At 34.8% G+C, this 24,516-nt stretch overlaps 1 protein-coding gene across 3 annotated transcripts in view; it reads right to left on the bottom strand.

The window, feature by feature from the left end:
* The window catches only part of LOC150103458 (katanin p80 WD40 repeat-containing subunit B1-like), a 370,687-nt gene that overhangs the window by 132,031 nt on the left and 214,140 nt on the right, over positions 1 to 24,516 (bottom strand). For all 3 annotated transcript variants that reach the window (XM_090397462.1, XM_090397461.1, XM_090397463.1), the window contains exons 11-12: positions 19,733 to 19,786; positions 14,898 to 15,031 (exon numbers count right to left, since the gene is read on the bottom strand). In XM_090397462.1, the coding sequence (XP_090253588.1) occupies positions 14,898 to 15,031; positions 19,733 to 19,786 (188 nt within the window). The remainder of the gene's footprint in view (positions 1 to 14,897; positions 15,032 to 19,732; positions 19,787 to 24,516) is intronic.

Below are 24,516 nucleotides of genomic sequence, written 5' to 3'. Positions count from 1 at the left end.
CAAATGTTTATTTTCACATAAGTTATCCATATGTCAACTTACATTCCTATTCTGAAATAGTGATCAGAATTGTTCACATATTATAACATATGAAGAAAAACTAATTCTCTCAGTAGGAAAATCATGGTTAATCCTTATTAGGATCTTATGTACAAATGGAATGGAAATTCAACCAAGATATTTTAAATTAACTCAGAAACCCATTTGGTATATTTAGAACTGACAGGATATATAATTTGCTATTCTAAATAAGATTTTTTTTTTTTTTTTTTTTTTTTTTGTACAACCTATTATTATTATTATTTAGGTCTCCTAGGAGTCAAAAGACTCATCGTGGGAGGTCCCTCCTAGGAAACACAAAGTCGATCATACCACTCTTTAAATTCATTGACCGTTCTCACTCTCACCACTCTATCAGGCAATGCATTCCACAGTTCAATCATCCTCCATGCAAAGAAACCACTCCTCACCCTCTTGCTCACAGTTTCGTAACTTCCAGGGATGGCCCCTTGTCACCACTCTTTCCTGCTGTTCAACCAAGCGAAAGAACTCCCCAGCGTCAACCCTGTAACCACCTCTCAACAGTTTAAAAGTTTCAATCAATCATATCATCTCTCCTTCTATCCACCAAACTCTGCAGTCCATATTCACTCAGCCGATCCTCATAACTAACATTGTACAGTCCTGAAACCATCTTTGTTATCCGCCTTTGTACCTTTTCCACAGTTAATTTATCCCCTTCAAATCCTGGGGACCAAATCTGAGAACAATAGTCTAAGTGCGATCTGATCAGGGTCTTATATAACGGAATGATAACTCTTATCTCTGCAGGTTAGCGTCTTTCTCGTTATTGCAGCAATCCTCTGTGTTACCTTCACCACCTTTGCAATATGTCCCCTGAATTTCAGGTTTCTATCAATCATCAACTCCAGACTCTTGTGTCCCTTACTCCCTCCAGTATAGCTCCTCCAATAGAGTATGCAGCATCCCCTCGATGTGTCCCAAACCTCAAGACCTTACATTTTGCTGCATTTAACAGACATCCCCATTCATTTGCCCATCTGTCTAGCTTTTTCAAATCCTCTTGCAAGACTACTTCTCTCAATTTGTAATTTTTATACAAAGGCAAAATTTATGATACATTTATTACAATAGCCTAGTATGTGAAGTCTGTAATGTTACAATGCACTGATAATAAGAAAACATGTTACATTTTAGCTACTATGTTTGTATAAAATCAATAACACACATTCATATGACTACTGCTACTACTTGAATTAAATAATCCCAGATATCTGTTTTAAAGAAACTGGACATCTCATACATATCATTACTTTTGGTCAATCCCTTATTTTGCAAATTTCATAATCAAAATATTAAAAGGAAAAAAAAAATCATGCAACCAATTATTCAAGAATTTCTGCAATTCATTAGCAATTTTTCTATCACCTTAATAACATAATTTATAGATTAAAAAATGGAACTTTTTCTCACAAACAAATTATAAAATACTGGTTTATTATATTCATATTTTCTTTGCATGCAATTTTTTTCTTTTTTTTTGAGGATACTATTTTAAAGTTATACTCAAAATAGTTTGACAGTATTGCATAATTTGAGTTTGGCTTTGAATGGGAGAGGAAAAAAAATACTGATATACATTAAAGAATATAAAGTAAAACAATACCAGAGTCAGTCATCTAGTACTTGCATAAGAACATTAGATTAAACTATACACAAACAACTTTTTCACTTACTCAAGTGTAATGCCATTATTGCTACACCACAGAATAATCAGGATGATTCATTTGGTTGACTGGATTTCTTGTTTATGCCAAGGCAACTAAGGCTATGAGGGAAGTACTATACCTGTTATGTATTTTCAGGATAGTTTGTATAATTTGTGATAAAAAACTTACCATCTCCATATGAGATTGGCTACCCTACCATGCTTTAGCTGAAAATAATCAAAACGTTCTTTTCATAACTACAATGGGATTAATTCAGTTTTTATCTATGGTTTATATCAGTTAGCCTAGTTAGATTTTATAGGATTTTAAACAAATCCAATTAGTCAATAAAAATATACCGTACTCAAGCTTGTTAACTTTAATTTAATTAACAATGACCAATGCTAAACTCTAACTGGAAGTGCTGCTAGCACTTAACCAGTGCCTTTCAAACTAGAAAACCTACATACATAAATATTAATATTTTAAGCATAAATGTTTTCTATCCACTTAAAAATAGCAAGACTCTTAATAATTAAATCCAATAGCTACTGGTGTAATTATAACTAAATAACATTTCTTAAATTCAATTTTTCTTTGTCCCCAGAGGTCTGGCTAGGGTCAACGATTGGACAAATTAGTAATCATATAGTATACTGTGGTGAATTGTAGCATAATTTGCACCTCTTTACATACATGTGCAGTCCAAGTGGATATCATAATATGAAAGTCAAAAAATTGAGTGATTAGACTATTTTATCTTAAAGTTACATCTCTAACATGGTAGCAAACTGTAATTTTACCATACCAAATGCTGAATACTATGTAATAATGAAGAAAAGCATTTCACCTTGTTATAATTTGTCAATATTGTTGCTTTTCTCTTTCATACTAATGCATAAAACATTAATGTATAAATAATTGAAGTCAATTATTTATACATTAACATTTAAAAATTTAATTTTTCTCTTGCTGAAATCTAGCAAACCTAGACATTTTGTCATCAGGAAATCATAAATAACCAGATCCTAACTATATGTATTAAACTATATAAAATAAACAATGTAAGTAATTGCCTGAGGTTAAGATGTATCAACATATTTTAATTTTTCATTTATCTATTTACGACTCTTCTGAATAATAAAATCCAGTTCATCCATTCATCAAATTTTTTGAAGTATTAGTTTCTTTTACAAAGTATTATTATCGAGATACATAAAGTACTTGCACAATTATCTAACTGCTTAAAATTTAAGAATAATAACATGTTATATTATCAGTTACCAATGCACTTATTATTAGTAACCATAAAAATGTGATATGACTAATATTTTTCATTTTTTTTAAAAAAAGATAGAATTAATGAGCAATGTTAAATTCTTTAATGATAATTTGTACAAGGGTTTTTGTACCACGAATATTATCATTTTTCTTTCAAGTAATAAGTAATTAAACTTATCTTTTAAAAAAATTGGCTTCTCTTTAAATCTTCAAAACATTCATTACATCATTTTTGAAAATTATGGAGACAACTACCGTGTTTGAATAAAAACTTTAGTTTAATATAACTAAAATCCACATTCGATGTTTCAACCTTTATGTCAAGGTCATCTTCTGGAGCATACAACTATACACAGAAAACAAGCTACTACACTACAATCAAACTGGTTTGTTAAAGACACTGACCAACTGCTACAACAATTGTTGGCCTGACTTCTGGTGAAAAAAATAAAATAAATAAAATAAAAAATTATACATGAATGCTAGAGTCCTATTATTGGTGTATCTGTTGGTTGTAGAAATACATTGGGCATAATAACAAGTATCTAACGATATACATATATTAACATCATGTACATTCCAGCCAGTTGGTATGGAATGGTTTCTAATACTAGCTAATAATAAACTAGCCAATCTTCAGCTAGTATTAGAAACCATTCCATACCAACAGGCTGGAATGTACATGATGTTAATATATGTATATCGATAGATACTTGTTGTTGTGCCCAATGTATTTCTACAACCAACAGATAACACCAATAAGAGGACTCTAGCGTTGATGTATAATTTGTTTATTTTATTTATTTATTTATTTTATTTTACACCATAGGTCAGGCCAACAATTGTTGTAGCGGTTGGTCAGTGTCTTTAACAAACCAGTTTGATTGTAGTGTAGCTTGTTTTCTGTGTATAGTTGTATGCTCCAGAAGATGACCTTGACATAAAGGTCGAAACGTCGAATATAGATTTTAGTTATATTAAACTAAAGTTTTTATTCAAACACGGTAGTTGTCTCCATAATTTTCAAAAATGCATTCGGATCACCGTGTAAGCTTAAAAGAAAGGATTCATTACATTACTTATCTAAGTTTCAGAAATAAGAGAAATGTATACAGAAAATAAACACTATACATACATTTATGTAAACATTAAAAAAATTGGATATACACTTTCATTATACATCTCAATTAGATATCACACACACACACACACACACTTACCATCAGAATTTTTTTTAAAAAATTAACTTTAAAATTTGATAAATAAAAAAGACTACTTTCTTAAGTCTTGCAAAAGTTTACAAGCTCAATCTTCCACAGTGTACATATATATATATATATATGTTAAAGATACCAAGCTATTTTAAACCTGGTTTTACTCCATTTCCCAAGTAAGCAAACAGACAAAGTCAAGTTTGCGCCTGCAAGTGTTGCAAGTCTAGCTGACCCTGCACGTAGTGCAAGACCAAGACAACTCATGGTAAAAGTAGAATAAGCTCTGATCATAGCAAACTTACATAGCAAAGTTTGTTTAAACAACAGCAATAAATTTTAGCTAACTGCCATATAAAGATTTATTTGCTTTTTTTTAAGGATAAAGGCAAACTTGACTTATTTGTCTGTTTGTTACTTGGGAAATGGAGTAAAACCAGGTTTAAAATAGCTTGGTATCTATAACATTTATTATACCCAAGGTAAAATACTTTCTACACACACACATACACACACACACACACACACACACACACACACACACACACACACACACACACACACACACACACAATCTATCTTAAATGATATTCTCCAACTTGGACTCAAAAATTAAATACTTCAGTAAAAGAGTGGTTTTTACTAGCTTTTTTTTTTAACTTCCAAAAATTTTCCTAAACTTATTAAGAATAACTTGTCCTACCTCAGCAAACTTCAATGTAAAGATTTTATCATAAAGATGCAAGTTCTTGATAACTGCTGACCAAAATAAGTGGTTCTTAAACTTGAAAATCTTATGCATTAGGACTCCGCAGCACTGATGAAATTTCAATGAAGTTTAGCAATACTCAATAACATATACTTACATAGCAAAGTTTGTTTAAACAACAGCAATAAATTTTAGCTAACTGCCATATAAAGATTTATTTGCTTTTTCTAAGGATAAAGGTAAGTGAATTAATTTATTGCGAGAAATTAAAAATTTTTTTTATATAACAATATTTCTTAATCTCAATATAACATAAATTTCTTTAGATAACAATAACCATATTACATTACTGCAAACAAAGAAAAAAATAATGCATCTAATTATATCTTAAATATATTAAATAAATTATAATTTAAATTATTTCGAGTTAATTATTAAAACGTAATATGTGGCATATCTGAATGACAATCATCATATATTCCACACAACAGTAGTAGGAAATAAATTAGCTTGTTGGGATCATAAGTGAAGCATATGGTAACATAATGTTGTACCAGAAGTTGGTTGACACACTAACTGGTTTATTCTATTATAATTTTATAGTAAAAAGTGCCTTAGAACACAGAAATATAAGATCTGATAATATTAGTCTTGACAGATAACAATAACTTGGAGGAAAATGATCGATAGGCAGTCAGTAATGATATAACTTTTTCATGTAGTACTATCACAATATCCTGTATACCCCCCCCCTCCTCAAGGTAGCATATATTAGGAATTTGATGATGATCTTACTATACCATTTACTTTATTATATTATGCATCTATAAATTAATTTTGCTTCTCTATATCATAAAATGCTTTTGCTTCTCTGGAAACAGGTTGTATTTGTATATTTTTCAACTATTTTCATCATGTAAATCCTCTTAGATCATAGCCTAAAATCTGTCTACTCTATGAGGACACACTTGTCATATCCTATAAAGTTGGAATTCAAAGCAGTGTGCAAGCTTGATGCAATTTTATCAGATGCACCAATTTAGTGTTAACACATCTTTGTGTTTAACACCAAGTATTAAGGAAAAATTGCAACAGTTCATATCTAATTGGTGTGATGACTTTGAACTTAACTCCTTTTAGAATCCAGGAAATGACTACACAAAAGAGATGAACAAAGATAAGTACAATAACTTGCAAAATAATAAATATAAAATTATTTTGGATCCAAGGCCTTATGAATACTAAAATGACCATCCTTCAGATCTTTTCTTTTAATAACTTAAAAAAAAAAAGTAATGATTCATACAATGACTCATGCCTTTACTGAATTATTTCATAAATTAATAAAGATTATTAACATAACTATCAGCCAAACTGAGTAGCTTATTTCTCAGCAAATTCTATAGACAATTTCTCTTCAGACATAGTTCTTTATAAGGCCTTTACCCAAATTGTAAATTTTTAAGCTTCCATAAGACTGTGCAGTAATTCATCCAGCATATATCAGGTGCAAATATTTCGGGTCTGCCAGGTGCGCAGTGCCCACCCACAGAATAGTAATATCACCGATATTATATTTATGCATTTATTCCTGTTAAAGACTCCCCTAATTGTTTCCTGGCTTTGTGTGATTCCTAAAATTAAACACAATATATTATTCCTTCACATGTCGAAGAAGACACTTTTCAACCCATAAATATTGCATCGCATTCACGTTAATAGCCCGGGAGTGTGGTCACATGTACTGACACCTTTAAATCCTTTAAACAGACATGTAAATGGCACAGCATGTCAAATTCTTAGTGTTTCAGTGATTTTAAATGGTCCAGAAGGCAAGGGAGAGAGTGTGGGCTGAGACAATACCATACAGAAGTCGTTAGTGGCTGTGACCAGTTATTGTGTGAAGCAATCCAAACGAATGTTGTCATTTGTCATGAGTTGCTTTTTTTGTTCTCTGAGTTTCATCTCTTTTGCGTATGTGAAATGTGAACTGATGAGGACTGATGACTATTATGACACCAATATGCACACATTTTTAATATATATTTATAATTTTCTATAAATAATATATAACTTTTTTGCCCATGTTTACAATGGGAAACAGTGTTGACGATGTATTGAATATCCTGTTTTCTGCAAGAGCTTTCGTGGATGGTATGATTATAGTTGAAGGAGGTTGGAAATGATGTATAAATAAGCAAGTAAAATGAGGTATTTCAGCCTTTCTTTGGTTCAATCTGGAAAAATAATAATTTCCCAAGTGATTACTTTTTCCAATTTTTCTGTGCATATTCTATGGCTGTATTTAAAAATTGTATCAAAATTCAAATTATCTGTATCTCACTAAAGTATTTGCCAATGACAATCTAATCTCACCTGAGGGTAAACCCTTCATGAATCTGCAACGCTGGTTTAATGAAATTATGTTTTTTTTTTTTTTTTTTTTTTTTTTTTAAATGTTGCTAAATGCAGAGTTCTGCACTCTGAGCACATTATTATTATTATTATTACGGGTGACTGCAGGGAGTCCTTAGACTCATTGAGGGAGGCCCTAAACATCATGTCCACACAACTATACAACATTCTCACAGTATCTATCATACCTTGCCTTGAACTCACTCACCGTCATAGCACTCACAACAGACTCTGGCAGCTTATTCCACTCATTTACCACTCTAAAAGTAAAGAACCCAGCTCTAACACCCTTGCTAACCACACTCTTGCCCAGCTTCCATAGGTGTCCCCTAGTTCTCCTCCCACCACCAGTCCTGATCTCAAAAATATCCTCTGAATTAATCCTATAGAAACCCTTCAGCAATTTGAATGTCTCAATCATATCTCACCTTTTCTGCCTACCAACTAATTTCTGCAACCCACAAATCTTCAACCTGTTCTCATAAGGTTCATTCCATAGACCTGCTATCATCTTGGTCACTCGCCTCTGGATCCTCTCCACCTCCTCTCCATCAAGAAGAAACTTAGGTGACCAAATCTGGGCACAGTAGTTGAGATGAGGACTTATCAAGGCTCGGTACAGAGGTACAATAACTTGCTTGTCTCTGCTCATCAAAGTATTTTTCAACAGCCAAGTGAGTTGATGAGCTTTTTCAATGTGCCCCCTAAACTTCATCTCTCTATCCACCAACACTCCCAAGTCCCTGGCCTCATCAATCTCCTGGAGTACAGTTCCACCAATGTGGTATACTGCTGCTAATCTTTTCACCCCAAAATGCATAACCTTACATTTTGTCACATTAAACTGACATCCATTCTCCTTAGCCCAGAACTCCAATCTATCCAAGTCTTACTGCAAGATTTTGACATCTTCTGCATTCACTATTGCCCTACCTAACTTTGCATCATCAGCAAACAAATGAACTGTTCCTCTTAGATCCTTCCCTATATCGTTAATGAACAAATTAAACAGCAGTGGTCCAAGAACAGAACCCTGCAACACACCACTAGTCACAGGCTGTCTTTTGGACTCTACTCCTGAATAAACTACTCTTTGATATCTCTCCATCAACCACCCACCTATCCATCTCACCAACCCTATATCCATTCCCATATGATGTAGTTTACGGATCAGAATTCTTCCATGTGGTATCCTATCAAATGCCTCAGCCAGGTCCAGCAGTATCACTGTAAACCCATTACCCTTATCCAGTTCAGCAGTCCCTGTTTTACAAAACTTGAGCAAGTTACTGAGGCATGATCTACCCTTCACAAAGCCATGCTATCCCCCCCGTACAGTATCTCATTTTCATCAATCCATTCCATTTTCCCCTTGACTACTTTCTCCAAGACCTTGACGACGACTCCTGATATGCTGATCAGTCGGTAATTTGCAACAGTAGTCTTGGATCCTCCTTTATGCAGTGGAATTATTTTCCCCTCTTTCCACACCTTCAGGACTAAACCAGACTCGAGACTCAGATTAAACATGGTCAAGGGCACTGATAATTCTTTAGCCGCTTAACGTAAGATCCGTGCCGGTATACCATCCAATCCCACAGATGTATTCACATTAAAATTCTGTAATAGACTATTCACCTCCACTTCATTCATCACAATTCCCATATAAACTAATGGTCCCTTCATTTTTTCAATGTCACCACCTGGATGATATACTCTTGCAAAGTACCCGCTCAGTAATTCCACTATATCGACTGATTCAGTGACCTCCTTACCATCGTCATTCCTTAAAATCATTCTGCCATGTACAGTTTTTTTTTTTTGCATGCAGCATATTGAAAGAACTGTTTGGGATTCTCTTTAGTTTGCATAGCTAGTTTCCTTTCATAATCCGCTTTTGCTTTTTTTACCACACTCGTTACCCTTCTGGCCTGCACTTTATACCGTTCGTGTGCCTGAAATGGAATGCATTTCTCAAGGTGATGGTGGTCAAGAAGGTGAGAATGTAAGTGGTTACAAGGATAATGTGTAAGGGATATGATGTGAGAGCTACAAAATGTCACCAGAAGATCTTATATTTCTATCTTCTAAGCCCCTTTTTACTGTATCATTTCATCTAAATCTTGGTCTTCTGCTGGGTCTTTTTCCTAACAAGATGTCAGGACATAATTGAGCAATCTCAGAAGGAATTGTGGTGCTCTACCCAGAACATGGGAGCAATATTTCATGGCTGAGCAGATTTGAGCAGTGTATAGAGATAGCAGCTGTGAAGTAATGTCTTGTGCAAAAAAGTGCACCGAATTTTTTGGCAGTTGCAGAAGCTATAGTCAAAATGTGGTTGTGCTAGGAAAAAATTGGAGGGGCAAGTCAGTCCAAGTAGAGAAATCTGATCATGTTTGGATATCTCAGTATTACTGAAGGTAAGGGGAAGGGGATGCGAGTTCTTTCTTTCTTTCTTGTGAGAGATCAGACAGGACTTAGTTTTAGTGCCATTGAAATTTACAAGGTTGTCCTTACCCTACTGGGACTAGGACCTAAGTGATCTGAGTTCAGGTCACTGGTCATGGTAGATCTTGAGGATTCTAATACTTGAGCACTGTAAGGTTTGTAGAATGAAAAGAAAGAATGGAATGTTGAATAGGATTGGAAGTCTGAGAGAGCAGGTCATTTATATACAAGAGGAAGAGAGTAGGGTGAAAGAACAGAATCATGGGGGAACTTTTGCATTGGTAGAGGAGAGTAAACCATCCCATGACTCATAGTGAACAACCAGTGAGAAAGTTGGCAATCCAGTTGTAGAGTGAGGAAGACAAACTATAGAATGGCAATTTATTAAGTAGGCCCTTATGCCAAACCCATCAAATCCCTCTGAAATGTTGAGGGCAACCATGTGAGTTTCTCCAAATTTCTCCATGGCTTGAGTCCAGAGGTGGGTAGTGAAAAGCAGGAAGATTAGCTATAGATCACGAGTGACCGCATCCATATTGCTGGTCACTGATTAGTTAGTATGATTCTAGGTGGTTCAAGAGTTGGTTGCTGAACTTTCTCCATAATATTAGAGAGAACGGAAGTGAGAGCAATTGGACAGTAATGCATTGGTTGACTTTTATCACCTTTCTTTGGGAATGGGCTGGATGTGAACCTGCTTCCATGTTGTAGGCTAGATGCTATTTTTATAAGATAAACTGAAACGGCGATACAGGATACGTGTTAGTTCTTGGGCACAATAACACAATAGGCGGGATACCATCAGGACCAGATGCCTTGTTTGTGTTCAGGTTATTGAGGATTCAGTTTTTTTTTTCATCGGAAGACTTTTGGTGACATAAAGGGAGCTGTTCTTGGTAATGTAGAGGGAACTTTGCCCAGGTCATCAGTGCAGGAATTTCAAGAGAAGAGCAATGCCAGTAAGTTGGTCTTGTCTTGGGGTGAGGTAACTACAGTACTATCCAGATGTGAGAGTGGTGGAAACCTGGACAGGCATAAGTTGCACCGAATGGCCTTGGCAAGGGACCAGAAGGAGTGACTACCATTTGGGCATATGCAAGTTTGCAGCATTTGGCTCTTTCAAAGTCTGTTTTGGTCTTGGTAATGATTCTTTTACAACAGTTGCGAGTAGCAGTGTAGACAGAGCAGGCAGCTGGAGTCTTGGTCTTGAGTCATTCATGGAAAACAGAGTTTTTTTTATTTTATTTATTTTTTTTATTTTATTACAGCATTAGCACACTTTTTTTTGACAACCAAGGCTTGGATGGTGGCTGAGATTTTGGACTGGAATAGAGGATGAAAGCCTTCATCCCTGTGAGGATGATTTCTGGTGTTTGGATCAGATGAACTGAAGCAGTAGTTGGACCATGTAGGAGGAGGAACAGAAGTCACTGAGGTTCTCCCAGTTGGCACCCTTGTAGCGCCAAAAAAAAAAAAAAAACGACTCTGAACTGGTGGATGTAGTCGTTCTGCAGCAAAAGAAACTTGTATGATGCTGTGGCCCTAGTTACCAAGAGGAGAACCAACAACTACAGTATACCCAGAAGGGGAGCTTGTTAGGAAGAGGTCAAGTGTGTTGGAAAAATGGAGGGAGTTTTCAGATATTCTGGTAGGAAGATTGATGATCTAAGATAGGTTATTGCTGATGGCAAACACCTCACCATCCTTGCATTTTAAATGTTTGGTTGGTGAAACTGGAGAAGGGGAGCCAATGTGAGTTATGGACAATGAAATCCCCCAAGAAGGATGACTTCACTACTGGGGTATTTTGACTGCAGAAAGTCGAGCTTCAGAGCGAGATTAGTTGAAAAGGTCAGGGTGGTTGACAGAGTATAGAGAGTGATAGAGCATATTGTTTTGGTAGAGAAATTTTGAGTCAATTAGATCATACAGTGAGGATTCAAATATATGCAGTCTCTGGCATGGTACGTTGATTCTGAAGTTGTTCTAGTCTTCGATCAAGTGCTTTATTTCCAACCCAACTCTCAGATCCCTTAACTTAAAACTAGTTCGAACACTGTCTTTTATAGTGCTAGTTTGGCATTTTGGCTAATTTCTCTCTTGTTCCACATAAATTTATTCAGCTGGCTACTCACCATACCAGCTTCCAGATTTAACTTGCCATCTTCACTAAAAACTGTGCCTAAATAGTTGATATATTTTTCTTGTTCTATAGGCTCTCCATTCAGAATGCAGTTGATCTGTTCAATGTTTCTGCTTATATTCATAGTTTTGGTCTTTATTTTCATGCCGAACTTGTTACAGCTGTTAGCATGAAAATAAAAAGACCAAAACTATGAATATAAGCAGAAACATTGAACACATCAACTGCATTCTGAATGGAGAGCCTATAGAACAAGTAAAATATTTCAACTATTTAGGCACAGTTTTTAGTGAAGATGGCAAGTTAAATCTGGAAATAGATAAGCAAAGCTGGTATGGCGGGTAGCCTGCTGAATAAATTTTTTTCATATCATATAATTTTGTGCATTCTTTAATCATAAAATCTCATTTTGGCTAGCTATATTTTACTCTGATCTATCTTTTAAATAGCCCATATTTCTGAATATAGTAATACAATAAAACAATGCAAATATTAAAGAATTTCCGTACAAAGCATTACAGGAAGTGTTACTCAAGAAAAGGGTAAACAAAATTATTAAATGGAAAATATGTGAAGAACAAGCTGGATTTAAAAAAAAAAAATATGGAGTTGCCAAGATCATGGAAATATAACAAGGCTTTACTGATTTAAAAAAAAAAGGAGTAATATAAATCTTCAAATAGGAGATATGCTTAATTCTTCACTCAACAACAATTACATTTTGCTTATATATAAATCTGCTACAAGTCTAACAAAACTAGTTATTGTAGCAAAATGTGACACATAATCAGCAGTAATAAGACAAACTACAAAAATAGGCAAGGAAACAGAATACATTAACTGCCTTCCTAGAAAACTTATAAAACAAGTTCCGACTACTTATTTACATCATATAAAATATGAAGATGATATAGTATCATTTACAGATAAATAAGGAAAACTTAAAATACGCAATTGAAAACCCTAAAAACTGTAAAGGTTATGCAATTATTATTCAGGCCTCCAAGGAGACAAAAGACTCATCGTGGGAGGTCCCTCCTAGGAAACACAAAGTTTATCATACCATTCCTTAAATTCATAGACCGTTCTTGCTCTATCAGGCAATGCATTCCATGGTTCAACCACCCTCCATGCAACTAAATTACTCCTCACTCTCTTGCTCACAGTTTCCTTTCATAACTTCCAGGGAGCGCCTTGTCATCACTCCTTCCCGCTGTTCAACCAAGCAAAAGAACTCCCCAGTGTCAAACCTGCAACCACCTCTCAACAGTTTAAAAGTCTCAATTGCAGATAAATTTCAGTAAAACCAAAACAATGGCAATAAGCAGAAATGGAGAAGAAGAAGAATTAACTTAGAAGTGGGAGAAAATAAACTAGAACAGAGTAAAAAATTTATAATTACTTAGGCACATTGATCATAGATGATAGATAAATTATGAAGAAACTATTAAATACAGAATATATCTTGGATAGTCTACTATGACAAAATTAACAAATATATGGAAAAATGCATCTCTCCAAAGAACTTAAAATCAAAGTATATAGTTCAAAGTACTCCCCCACAGGTCTTTATGGTGCAGAGACTAGTTATCAAACAGAAGAAAGAACAAAGTTTGGCAGGCTTTCAAAACAAGTGTTTGAGAAAAATAAACCATCATGGAGTGAAATGAAAACTAATCAGATTAGTGAAGAATTACACTATAATATCTGAATGACAAGAATCAGCAAAACAGTTACAGTGGTATGGGCATGTGTACAGAATGCATACTGAAAGGTTTCCATAAATTCTCCAAAACAAAAGAGTAGAAGAAAGGATAGATACTGCTTGAAAGACTCAGAAGGAAATGAATAGAAAACATCAAGAGTATACAAGAGTGAAATAAACCAAAATACCAAACTAAAAAATATCAATCCAAAGATATTATGAGGAAAATGAGAGGTGAAAATGGCATCAATTGCTGAACCATATTAAAAATGAAGATATCATTAAGAACTTGAGACTGTCAATATTCAAGAATGTGTGAGGTTGAGCTAATCAAAGATTGTATGGTCAATTAAGCGAAATGGAAAATGAAAGATTAATAAAAGGAGTATGTGATACAAAAATGCCAGGAAAAAATCCAGAGGTAGATCATGATACAGATGGGTTGATGCAGTAAGGAGTGCTTTAGAATATCAACGCAGTACATACATAGATTTCGGAAGGTAGGAATACATGCAAAATAGAGAAGAAAAAGAATTAAACGACAGGTACGATATAAAGAGATATATATAGTAAAGTTATATACGAGATATATAAGAGATACTAATAATACAGAATAACTAAGAAAAATAAAAGACATCGTATCATTACAATGGTATATGAACAGCTTAGAGAAGTCACAAGGATTCTGTAATATAAGGTATATTAATTGATTCATGTTACAAAGCACATCATCTCTAGGTATATGGTATACTAATTACAGGCAAAACATTATTTTCCACTTGAAAATGCTAACTGTATACATGTAGTCACTACTGCATGCCTACAGTAGCTACTGGGTAGCAAACAAGATACTGATACTGGCAGAAGTGCAATTAATTTACCATGGCAGTTAGCATTAAATATGCATTTATTAATCTTTTTTAATAAAAATTTTTGAAGGCATTTCGCAGTCGGCTCTTCCAACCACAACAAATTTTTCTCCCCTCTAGAAGATATGAATGATGTGGAAATGAGAAAATTTTTAGAAAAAGTTCATATAATTTGAATGTTTATCTCAAAGCTGATAATTTTCTGCCCCTTAAGCTTTGATCTAACTGAATATACTGTATATCTTCTTTTTTCATGGATATTAAAATGTTTATTGCATAATTTTTATATCAAGCTACTTTGTTAATTGGCACAGTCTACTGGAATGGCAAATGCACTGGTGGTCAAAAATATTAATAAAAATCTGTCCAAAAATTAATTGACTTACATTCTCTTATGGGATGGAATATTTCATTATAATCTCCGTGATCTTTAATATCAGCAAAGGATGAAGAATCATCTCCAGGATCAATATCTGGTGTCAGTGGATCCATATCTTCCACTGTTTTCATTTCAACATTTCTGTCAACAATTAACAAAGTAAGATAAAACATTAGAAAGTTTAACACACTGAGGAATTATAACCAAAGCTTAGTAATCAAAAGTTAATGATAATCTACATAGTACAAAAAAAAATTGATATGTTTTACTCATATCCTATACTATGATTAAAACTTGTAAACTATTATACTGGTCATCTACACATAAGTGAAATTAATTGAGGTAATTAATGTATTTTGAGGTGCTACATATTTGCAATTGAAAAAAATAATGTTCCATGACAGATGTGAATTTTTGTCCTTTTCTTTTGTGAATTGGTAGGGAACAAGTTACTGGGTCTCAGCTATATTTTCTGTTGCTAGGATGATACAATTTCACCTTATGAAAATAATTTTTTTATTTTTATTTATTATCCTCCAATACATTTCACTGTCATTTTTTTATTGCCATTAATTTATGCAATGAACAAAATAAAGATTTGAAATTAAAATGCAAGAAAGTTTGGAGTGTCAATGGCAAACTCTAAAGAAAACACTGACTCATCTAGAGAGGCATGTGACGAAGTTATCTGCAAGAATAGAAAAATAAGAATGCCATGGTGGACAGAAGAAGTTCAAGAAGCAGTAATAGAAAAGAAGAAAGCATACCAAAAGTTCCTAACAAATATTATTATTATATAGGCATCTTCATGAAGTCAGAAGACTCACTGCAGGAGATCCATTATTCATATGCTAGCCATTATTTACACAACACCTATCAAACTTTCCTTAAACTAGCAACCCATTCCACCATTCATCACCCTTCAAGCAAAAATCTATCTAGTCCTAACACCCTTGTTACCATACTCTTACACAATTCCCATAGGTGACTCCTCATCCCTACTGAAAAAAGTCTTCAGTGTCAATCGTATAAAATCCATTTAATGACTTGCATGATTCTACTATCGCTCCTCTTTGCTGCCTATTAGCTAGTTTTTGAAGTCTACAGACCTTCAATCTATTCTCAGAGGAAGCATAACATAGACCTGCCACAAATTTTGTCACTAACCTCTGGAGCCTCTCCACCACTTTATCCACATGGAATCTGAATGACTAGATCTGTACGCAGTAGTCCAGATGTGGCTTCATTAAAGCCTTATAATGTGGAACAATAACCTCTCTATCCCTGCTTGTTTGTGTGTTCTTAACAAACATGTAATCTGATTACTGTTTTGTCTACCTTTGCAATATGCCCTTTAAACTTCAACCCCCCGTCCAATCATCCAAAGTTCCTGACCTCATCAATTTCCCGCAGTTCAGTTCTACTGATATAGTGCACAGCTTGTGATCTCTTCTTCCCAAAGTGCATCACTTTACATGTGCGACCAAGTGTAAAGTGTATCATCACTTTATACTTGGCCACATTAAATTACCTGTGCCCATACTGAGCCAAAGTACTGCGTCCTGTGGTACACCACTAGTCGCTTTTTCCTGGGCTCAAACTCCTCCATAGACCACTCTTTGATATTTGCCCATAAGCCACCCTCTAATCCAAATCACCAGATTCATATCCATCCTCATTTGCTCCAGCATTCTATGTGAAATCCTGTCAAATGCCTTTGCAAAGTCAAGCAGTATCACATAGCCATTTCTCTTATCCAACTCCACTGTCATTTTATTATAAAAAGCAAATTACTAAGGTAAGACCTATCCTTCACAAAACCACATTGTGTCATATATATAAAGTATCATATTCCTATCCACCCAGTATTGAATTCAGTCTTTACCAATTGCTTCCATACCTTAACCACCACCAGTCTGAGATACTGACTGGCCTATAATTTGCCACTTTTTACTTGAAGCCTCCATTATGCAATGAAATTGTACTGCTCTCTTTCCAGTACTCAGGCTTAAATTAAACAGCTTGGTCAGAGAAGCTAATAATTCCCATGCACATTCTCATATTACACAGGCTGATATGCCATCTAATTGCCTGGCCATGTTTGCATTGAGGTACTGCAATATTCTAAGAACTCTCATTTCCTCAACCTCGATTATTCCATCAGTTCAACATCACCACCTGGATGGTGCACCTTTGCAAAGTCAGCAATTCCACTATTTAGTTTGCTTCAGTTAGCTCCCCACCATCAGCACTTTTTAAAACCATCCTACCATAGTCAATTCTCCTTTCACTTGCCACATAGCAAATAAACGTTTAATATTTCTTTTGGCCTCATCAGCTAGTGTTCTCTTCTCATAATTAGCTTTCGCCTTGCATGCTATACAGGTCACCATTGGCGCACCCAGGGAGGGGGCCAAGGGGCCCTGTCCCCCCCCCCCCCACCCACAAAAAAAAAGACTAGAAAATTTTCCAAAAATCTTTAAATAATTAAAATTTTTTTTTATTATTATTTATGTTGTGTTGTGTCTTCTATTTCTATACAATGTATGAATTAGCGGTCACATAAGGTGGGAATAACCTCTGGCTCTTGGAAATCACGGCCGTTGTGAACGCAAAGTGAACGAAGTAGTGCTCAGGTGATACTTTGTTTGCCCGAGCCAGGCCAGAGATCACGGGTATCATCTAGTGGCGATTACTACTGATCTTCAGTCATAAGGTCGCATGCAATGTGTAGTGTGTATTCTCAAATAGTCTACTCAACCTCCCCCCCCCCCAATATTAAATCTTGAGTAATCAGCCCCCTCCAAGATTAAATCCTGAGTGCGCCACTACAGGTCACTCTTCTCGCCTGTACCTTGTACTGATCATGGGAATGCCAATCACCCTTTTTCTTTTGTTGATGCGCAAATGTAAGACATCAACTACTATTGATGCCTCACACTTGGGCCTAATCTTCTTTTAGAGCATCCACTGACTTATTGCCATCTTCACTAAAAACTATGCCTATCCACAACTCCTGCTTAACAATGCTATAACTCCTACCTGATTTATCCTTCTGACTCTGGGTATATAGTCAAATATTGCTTTAATCAAAATCCCCTTGACCACCTCCCATGCACCACCACCATCATCTCTTCCCTCTTATGCCATAGCACGGCTGAAAGCTCACTCCTCAGCTTGATAATCACCTGCTTTGTAATTCCACATATCCCTTCTTAACAGAAAATTCTGTATGTCTGGCAATCTCTCAGGTCAAGATGGATCAATTTTTCTAAGGAGAGACAGTGTAGCTAGATTGGTTACTGTTAAATTTTCTGATGCCATGACTAGATTCAGCACTCTCGAACCTCATATTCCTTCCACTACATGCTGTCTCGGGTAATTATCTCTCAGCAGCTGTATAAATTCCATTTTCTTACCTCCGTGTGACCATTCATCTTCTCAATCTATGTCTCCATAGTTGAAATCCCACCATAACAATTACTAGACCTACACTCATTGTGCTAATTTGTCAATGAATATCATCTACATTCTCCCTTATACTCCCCTGGATTATAGCAGCAACCAATTACACATTTCTTCCTCTTGGCCTATATCTCACAGCAGATAGCCTCATGAACTGCCCTCATCCTCCTCCTCCTAATGCACTTCTTCCACTCTTTTTGGCTTCAATCATTAGTGAATATTAAAATCTATAAGGAAGATGAGTATGCTATCACAAAAGTTAGACCGGAGGAAATAAAAAAAAAAAGGGGGGGGGGGGTTCAGACCAGTTTGGTGGCATGAAAAGAAGAGTGACAAAGAAGGCAAATGGATGCATGTATATTACCTGACAATACTTGGAAGGCACAATTGTGCAAAATATTTGTTCAGAAGCTTTTGTCCAAAGCTTTCAATACAGTATTACACACATCTTATATATGTAAAGTATAGTGTTCTTTTAAAATCAAAAATTTATTTCAAATGTATAAATCAAATGTCTCTGGACATTTGATTTATACATTTGAAAACAAAACAAATATAAACTATATATAAATGTATATTTGTATATATATAGCTATATATATAAGTGGAGATTAGATCCAGCATTATTTGAAATCTGAATGTAGAAACTATGAAAGTTTCATAAAAATAAGTTGACCAGAGAGCTTACGGGGAATACATTCACTGGCATTCAGAATTGCCTTAGCACAGACTACTTAGAAAATATAAATGCTGACCAAGCATTTATATTTTCTAAGTCTCCACTTTACTTATATAATTTTGCATTGCTGAACTTAAAGAAATAAAGAGCCTTTTGGTCTTTATTTTAAAGTATTTAAAATACTCTTTAAAGTATTTGCTGAAATAAAGAGCCAAAAGGCTCTTTATTTCAGCAAACACTTTACACACCGACCAAGAGTTCGCTTACGAAAAATACACCTCTCTGACATTTCAAGTTCCTTAGTACTGAATGAGAATTTTTGCTTTCTTAAGGTTTCTGCCTGGTCTCTGAGAAGAACCAACCAGTTCAAAACAACTGTCAGGCCAGTGAAACCTTATCAAAATGGACTAACAGAAAGCGAATATATAGATGCTTGGGCAGCATTTATGTTTTCTAAGTAGTCTGCGCTAAGGCAACTCGTGAATACTGGTGAGTGTATTTCTGTAAGCTCTCTGGTCTTCCATAGTTTCTACATTTGGCTTTGAAATAATGCTGGATCTAATCTCCACTTTACTTATATAATTTTGCATTGCCGAACTGAAGTCTTTTGGCTCTTTACTTTAGTAAATAAATATAAACATTTTTTAATATTATTATCTGATATATTATACTAAGACAAGAAAAAGAATATTTCTTACTCAGGATATCTACTTGGTGACTGTCCTTTAATAAAACTTCTTCTCATATGAATTCTAAAAATCAGTAATGTATTATATAAATTTCTAACAAAAATTTAAAAAGATACATAAAATACAAAAAATATTGGCATATTCTGCTTCAATTTGTATGATAAAATTGCAATAATATAAATCTCTCATTTCTGTAACACAGTATACAAAGTTAAATTCTAATTGCATTTACTTTTATGGCAATTTTAAAGGATTTTTTTTTTTTTAAATTACACTACCTTTATTAAATTTCATTCATTATTGTGTTTTTGTATCCTCAGCACAGAAAGAGAAACAAGTAGAGAAAAAAAAAAAACATTTTTCATGTAGAGAATTTACACCTTATTAATTTTATATATATATATATATATATATATTTTTTTTTTTTTTATACTAGGCCCATGCATGAGACAGAAAAATCTATAGCACATCAGTGCAGTGTGTGAGATTAGGATTGGGAAAGATGAAACCTACTGACATTTTTCTTGAAGATTTGATGGTTGTAGCTGTTGGAGGAAACTTCATGACAAAGGCTGGTTTGGGGAACAGAAGCAAATGGTATAAAATAATTACTTATTTTTTTATTTATTAATTTTTCATCTGAAAACAACCTTGTTCTGGAGACCAAAAATTGAGCTTTACTCAAGCCATTTCAAGTCTCCAAGAAACAGGATTGTGGAAATCTCACTGAACAATGAGATTCATCTATCATCTGAACACATTCGCAAATATTCATATCCACAGTATGATGCATTTTTATTGATGCATTATTATTACATGAGCAACTCCATGAAAGAATCCATACTCATTGTGAGAGGCTCATACAAACCATTAGTCAATACCAATTATACTGGCACTTGAACTCACTCTACTCATTCACTACACTCAAAGCAAAACATCTTGTAACACCACACTCTTACACAATTCTAGGTACAGTCTCTTGTTCTCTCTCCCTCTGTACATTAAAAAAAATTCTCATATACCTACCCTATAAAATCCCTTTAATACATTATTTGCTTCTATGGTATCCCTCATTAATACCTATCAACAAACTTTGTAATGCAAAAATCTTTAATCTATCCTCATAAGGGGTAATCCACAAATCATTTACCATCTTGATCCCTTGCCACTGGATTGTCTTTACCAGTTTTTCAACACTGAAGATTGAGGGAAATTATTGCCATTTTTGTAATATGTTCACAAATTCATCCCAAATCTCAGCTTCATAATTTTGACCTTGCAGTCCAGTTTCCTCTATGCAATACATATCTTGTCTTTTTATCTCAAAGTGCATTGCACTTTGCCTTGCACTTGTCAGGATTCCCATACCTTATGTCAAAGGCATCTCCGAACGTCTTTCAAAAATTGTGAAGAAATACAAACTTGCTACTATCTACAAACTAATCAACCAGATCTATAACTTGTTACCTTCTTCTAAAGACAAACTCTCTCATCTCTGATGCTACCTGGTGTATACAAGGTTCCATGCACATGTAAATTGTCTTACTATGGACAGATAGGTAAATCTGTTCATAAGCGCATTTCGGAACATCAAGACCACATCCGTCTTATCAAACCACAGAAATCTGGCCTTGCACAACACAGAGTTAAAAACCCAAACCATAGGATCCATTGGAAAAAGACCAAACTTCTACATAGATGTTTATATAAACATGAACATTTATATAATGAAAGTGCTGAAGCCCTACTTCACAGACCAAATCTAAACAGTAATGACGTTCTTGCTATTCCTAAAATATGAAAAATTGTCATACAAAATTGTGTAAAATAATAATTTTTAATGCATGTTATCTTATTTTAATGTAATCTATTCCCCCCCCCCTCCAGATATATTTTAATTTAATTCTATAACAAGCTACTGCACGCATATTGGGATTCCATTGTAATCATGCACCCTAACAGTGTGTTATTCCTAGTATTGTTTGAATTAACTGTACTGATTATGTGTCCTTTGATACTTAGGATGAAATATTCACTTATTAAAACTTATTACTGTGGTTATTACATGTGTTTGTTTAGTCACAAACTGTCAGTCTATAAACCATTCTGCAGGACCTTTACATCCCTGTTAGTAAGTACATTTCCCTCATCATCAACAGTAAACAACTAGGTATTCCACATAAACACCTCCAATATCATTAATGTGCAAAGTTAACAGCAGCTTTTCCAATATCTTAATCATTGTTCTTACTGAGTGGTCCATACTCTGTTACATGATGCCAATTTCCCTTTTCTATAAAACACCAAATATGTTTATCAACATAAGCCTTTAAATACTGGCATATAATATAAAGATCACAGAAAGACAGTTGCAGAAAGTAAATGCTTATCTATCTTACATTTGTAAAGTTCTTTAGGTTTTCACTATGTTTACAAGAAAAGCATACCATTTCTGTGCACTCTTTCCATGCAAATAGTTTTTTCCCTGATTCAGAATTAAAAGACTAAGACAAATGATAATTCTAGCTTAAACAGTTCTTGGGACTCATTCAATAAAAAATTAGCATTCCTACTACACATCACATCAGCTGAAGGATAAGTGCACCAGTGAAGGTGTGATGGCTAATGCTCTTTGCTTCTTAATACAGGAAATTGGCCAGAGTGCAGATGTAATTTATAGACAAAAATACAATTGGTGGGCAATAGATGGCACTGTTATTGAGAAAATGAAGGATTAAGTCAAGTAGACAAATTGTGTGGAATGGAGTGCCCTCTTTCAATAAGTGGTTAGACTAACTGGAGATGTAATATAATAATATCACATCTCCAATGAGCTCAATATATATGTGGATATGTGGAAACAAAAATGACAAAAACTGGTGAGATCTTTCTGAGCAATAAATACAAAATGTTATATTCAGGCAATGACATTCAAGGAAAAGAAGGAGTAGCCATAGTATTCAACACAAAATACGAGGCTAATCTTCTTGAATGGCAGGCAGTCTCAAGTAGAGTAATGTGGGCTAATATGAGCATGGGGAACTAGACAATAGAATTATTTGTGCCTATGGTCCCACAGAAGGTTCTACTAAGGTAGAAGTGGAGGAATTTTTTGTGGCTTTAGAAAAAGCAACTGACACAATGAAAAAGGAAAAGTTGGTCCTTGTTGGGGATCTAAATAGCAGAGTAGGAAATGATTGTCAGACATACAAAAATATTTCGAATATTTTTGTATGTCTGACAATTTTTTCAATGGCAAATACTTGTTGGATTTCTGCTCAGGACATGGACTGGTTATTACTAACACCATCTTCCAACATAAAAATGTGCACAAATTTACATGGAGAGAAGAGGCAAAGAATAAGAAAAGTCTCATTGACTATGTTGTTGTTGATAGTGATGTTTTCTCCCAGGTACAGGACACCAGAGTGTGCAGAGAATTTGAAATTGGAAGTGATCACTATTTAGTCTTGAGCAGGATAAAATTGAATTTCATACTGAAAAGAATAACATGTAAGAAAGTTTTAAAGCGAATAAAAGTTGAGCAGCTCTCAGATGTGAACTGTAGACTAAAATACACAAAGATTATTGAAGAAAAAATGAAAAAGTTTGAGAACAGGAACCAAACCTTGGAGATTCAGTGGCAAGCCTTGAAGAAAACCCTGACTGATTCAGCCAGAGAGGCATGTGGTGAGGTAGTCTGCAAGGATAGAAAAATCAGAACTCCATGGTGGACACAAGAAGTTAAAGAGGCAGTGAAGGAAAAGAAGAAAGCATACCAAAAGTTCTTGGCAAATAAGTCAGCTTGTGTTCTTAGAGAATACAGAGACAAAGGTAAGAAAGCTAAACACTGTGTAAAACTAGCTAAACAAAAGTGATGGTGTAAAAATATTTATGCAGCTATAACAAGTCTAAATATTTTTACATAAGGTCTACCAAGGTCGAGCCCAGTAAAACCTGTAACTTGTAAATAGTTGTATGTTATATGTAAATAATCCCAATGGGAATTTGTATGTGCATGTGCTCTATGCCAAATAAGGGAATATTCTAGAAGGTATAGTATTAAGGCAATACCTTGCCAATAGTAAAGCAGTATATTCTAAGAGCTTTGTAAAGACGTCAAACTTTGTGTGTGTTCTACATGGGAAGCTCAAGGTCAGTGCTAGGTAGACCGACAAAAGCTTCAAACGAATGTCCGCTGCCAGAACGAATAGGATTTGGGGAGCGTAGGCAAAAAACAAAGGAAGGGTCAGTCAAAGAAAGGGATCAAGGGATTTCGCCCAAATGTTTGGGATTCACATATCTCCACACAAGGATTCGGAAGTGACCGAATAAAAGGCGTGGGCGAAAAGATCGCATCATCGGTTCGAGAAATTTTCGTCAGTGATCTGAAAGAAAGATGACGAGGAGCTGATCCTCCAGGCAAAGCTGATAGTTGATGACGAATTGACGAAAAGACGAAGCTGTTGTCAGAGGGAAGAAATTGCTCCGTTAATCCAATGCACATGTAAGCATTCAACAAGCCAATAATCTTCGCCCAAAGTGCGGCAGGACAGAGTATCCTAGAAACATCAGTAGACCTATTGCCAGTGTAAAGAGGGATTGAAAAAAAACCTGACATGGAACAGAAGTCCAGTTCGAAGCCAAGTACATAGAGGGTAGCAGCTATAAAGTGAGTTGACCCGTTTGTTAAATTTCCTTGAGCTTTTAAGAGAACACTTATTAATGGACTAAGTAGAAGCTGATCTAAATAGGCATATCTAACAGTTAAAGATTATAAAGTGATTAAGTGT

The sequence above is a fragment of the Typopeltis vanoorti genome, chromosome 9 (assembly GCF_054136105.1).
Source record: "Typopeltis vanoorti isolate ZY-2024b chromosome 9, IOZ_Tvanoo_1.0, whole genome shotgun sequence".
NCBI classification, from domain to species: domain Eukaryota; kingdom Metazoa; phylum Arthropoda; class Arachnida; order Uropygi; family Thelyphonidae; genus Typopeltis; species Typopeltis vanoorti.
This window is presented reverse-complemented; position numbering and strand designations above follow the sequence as displayed.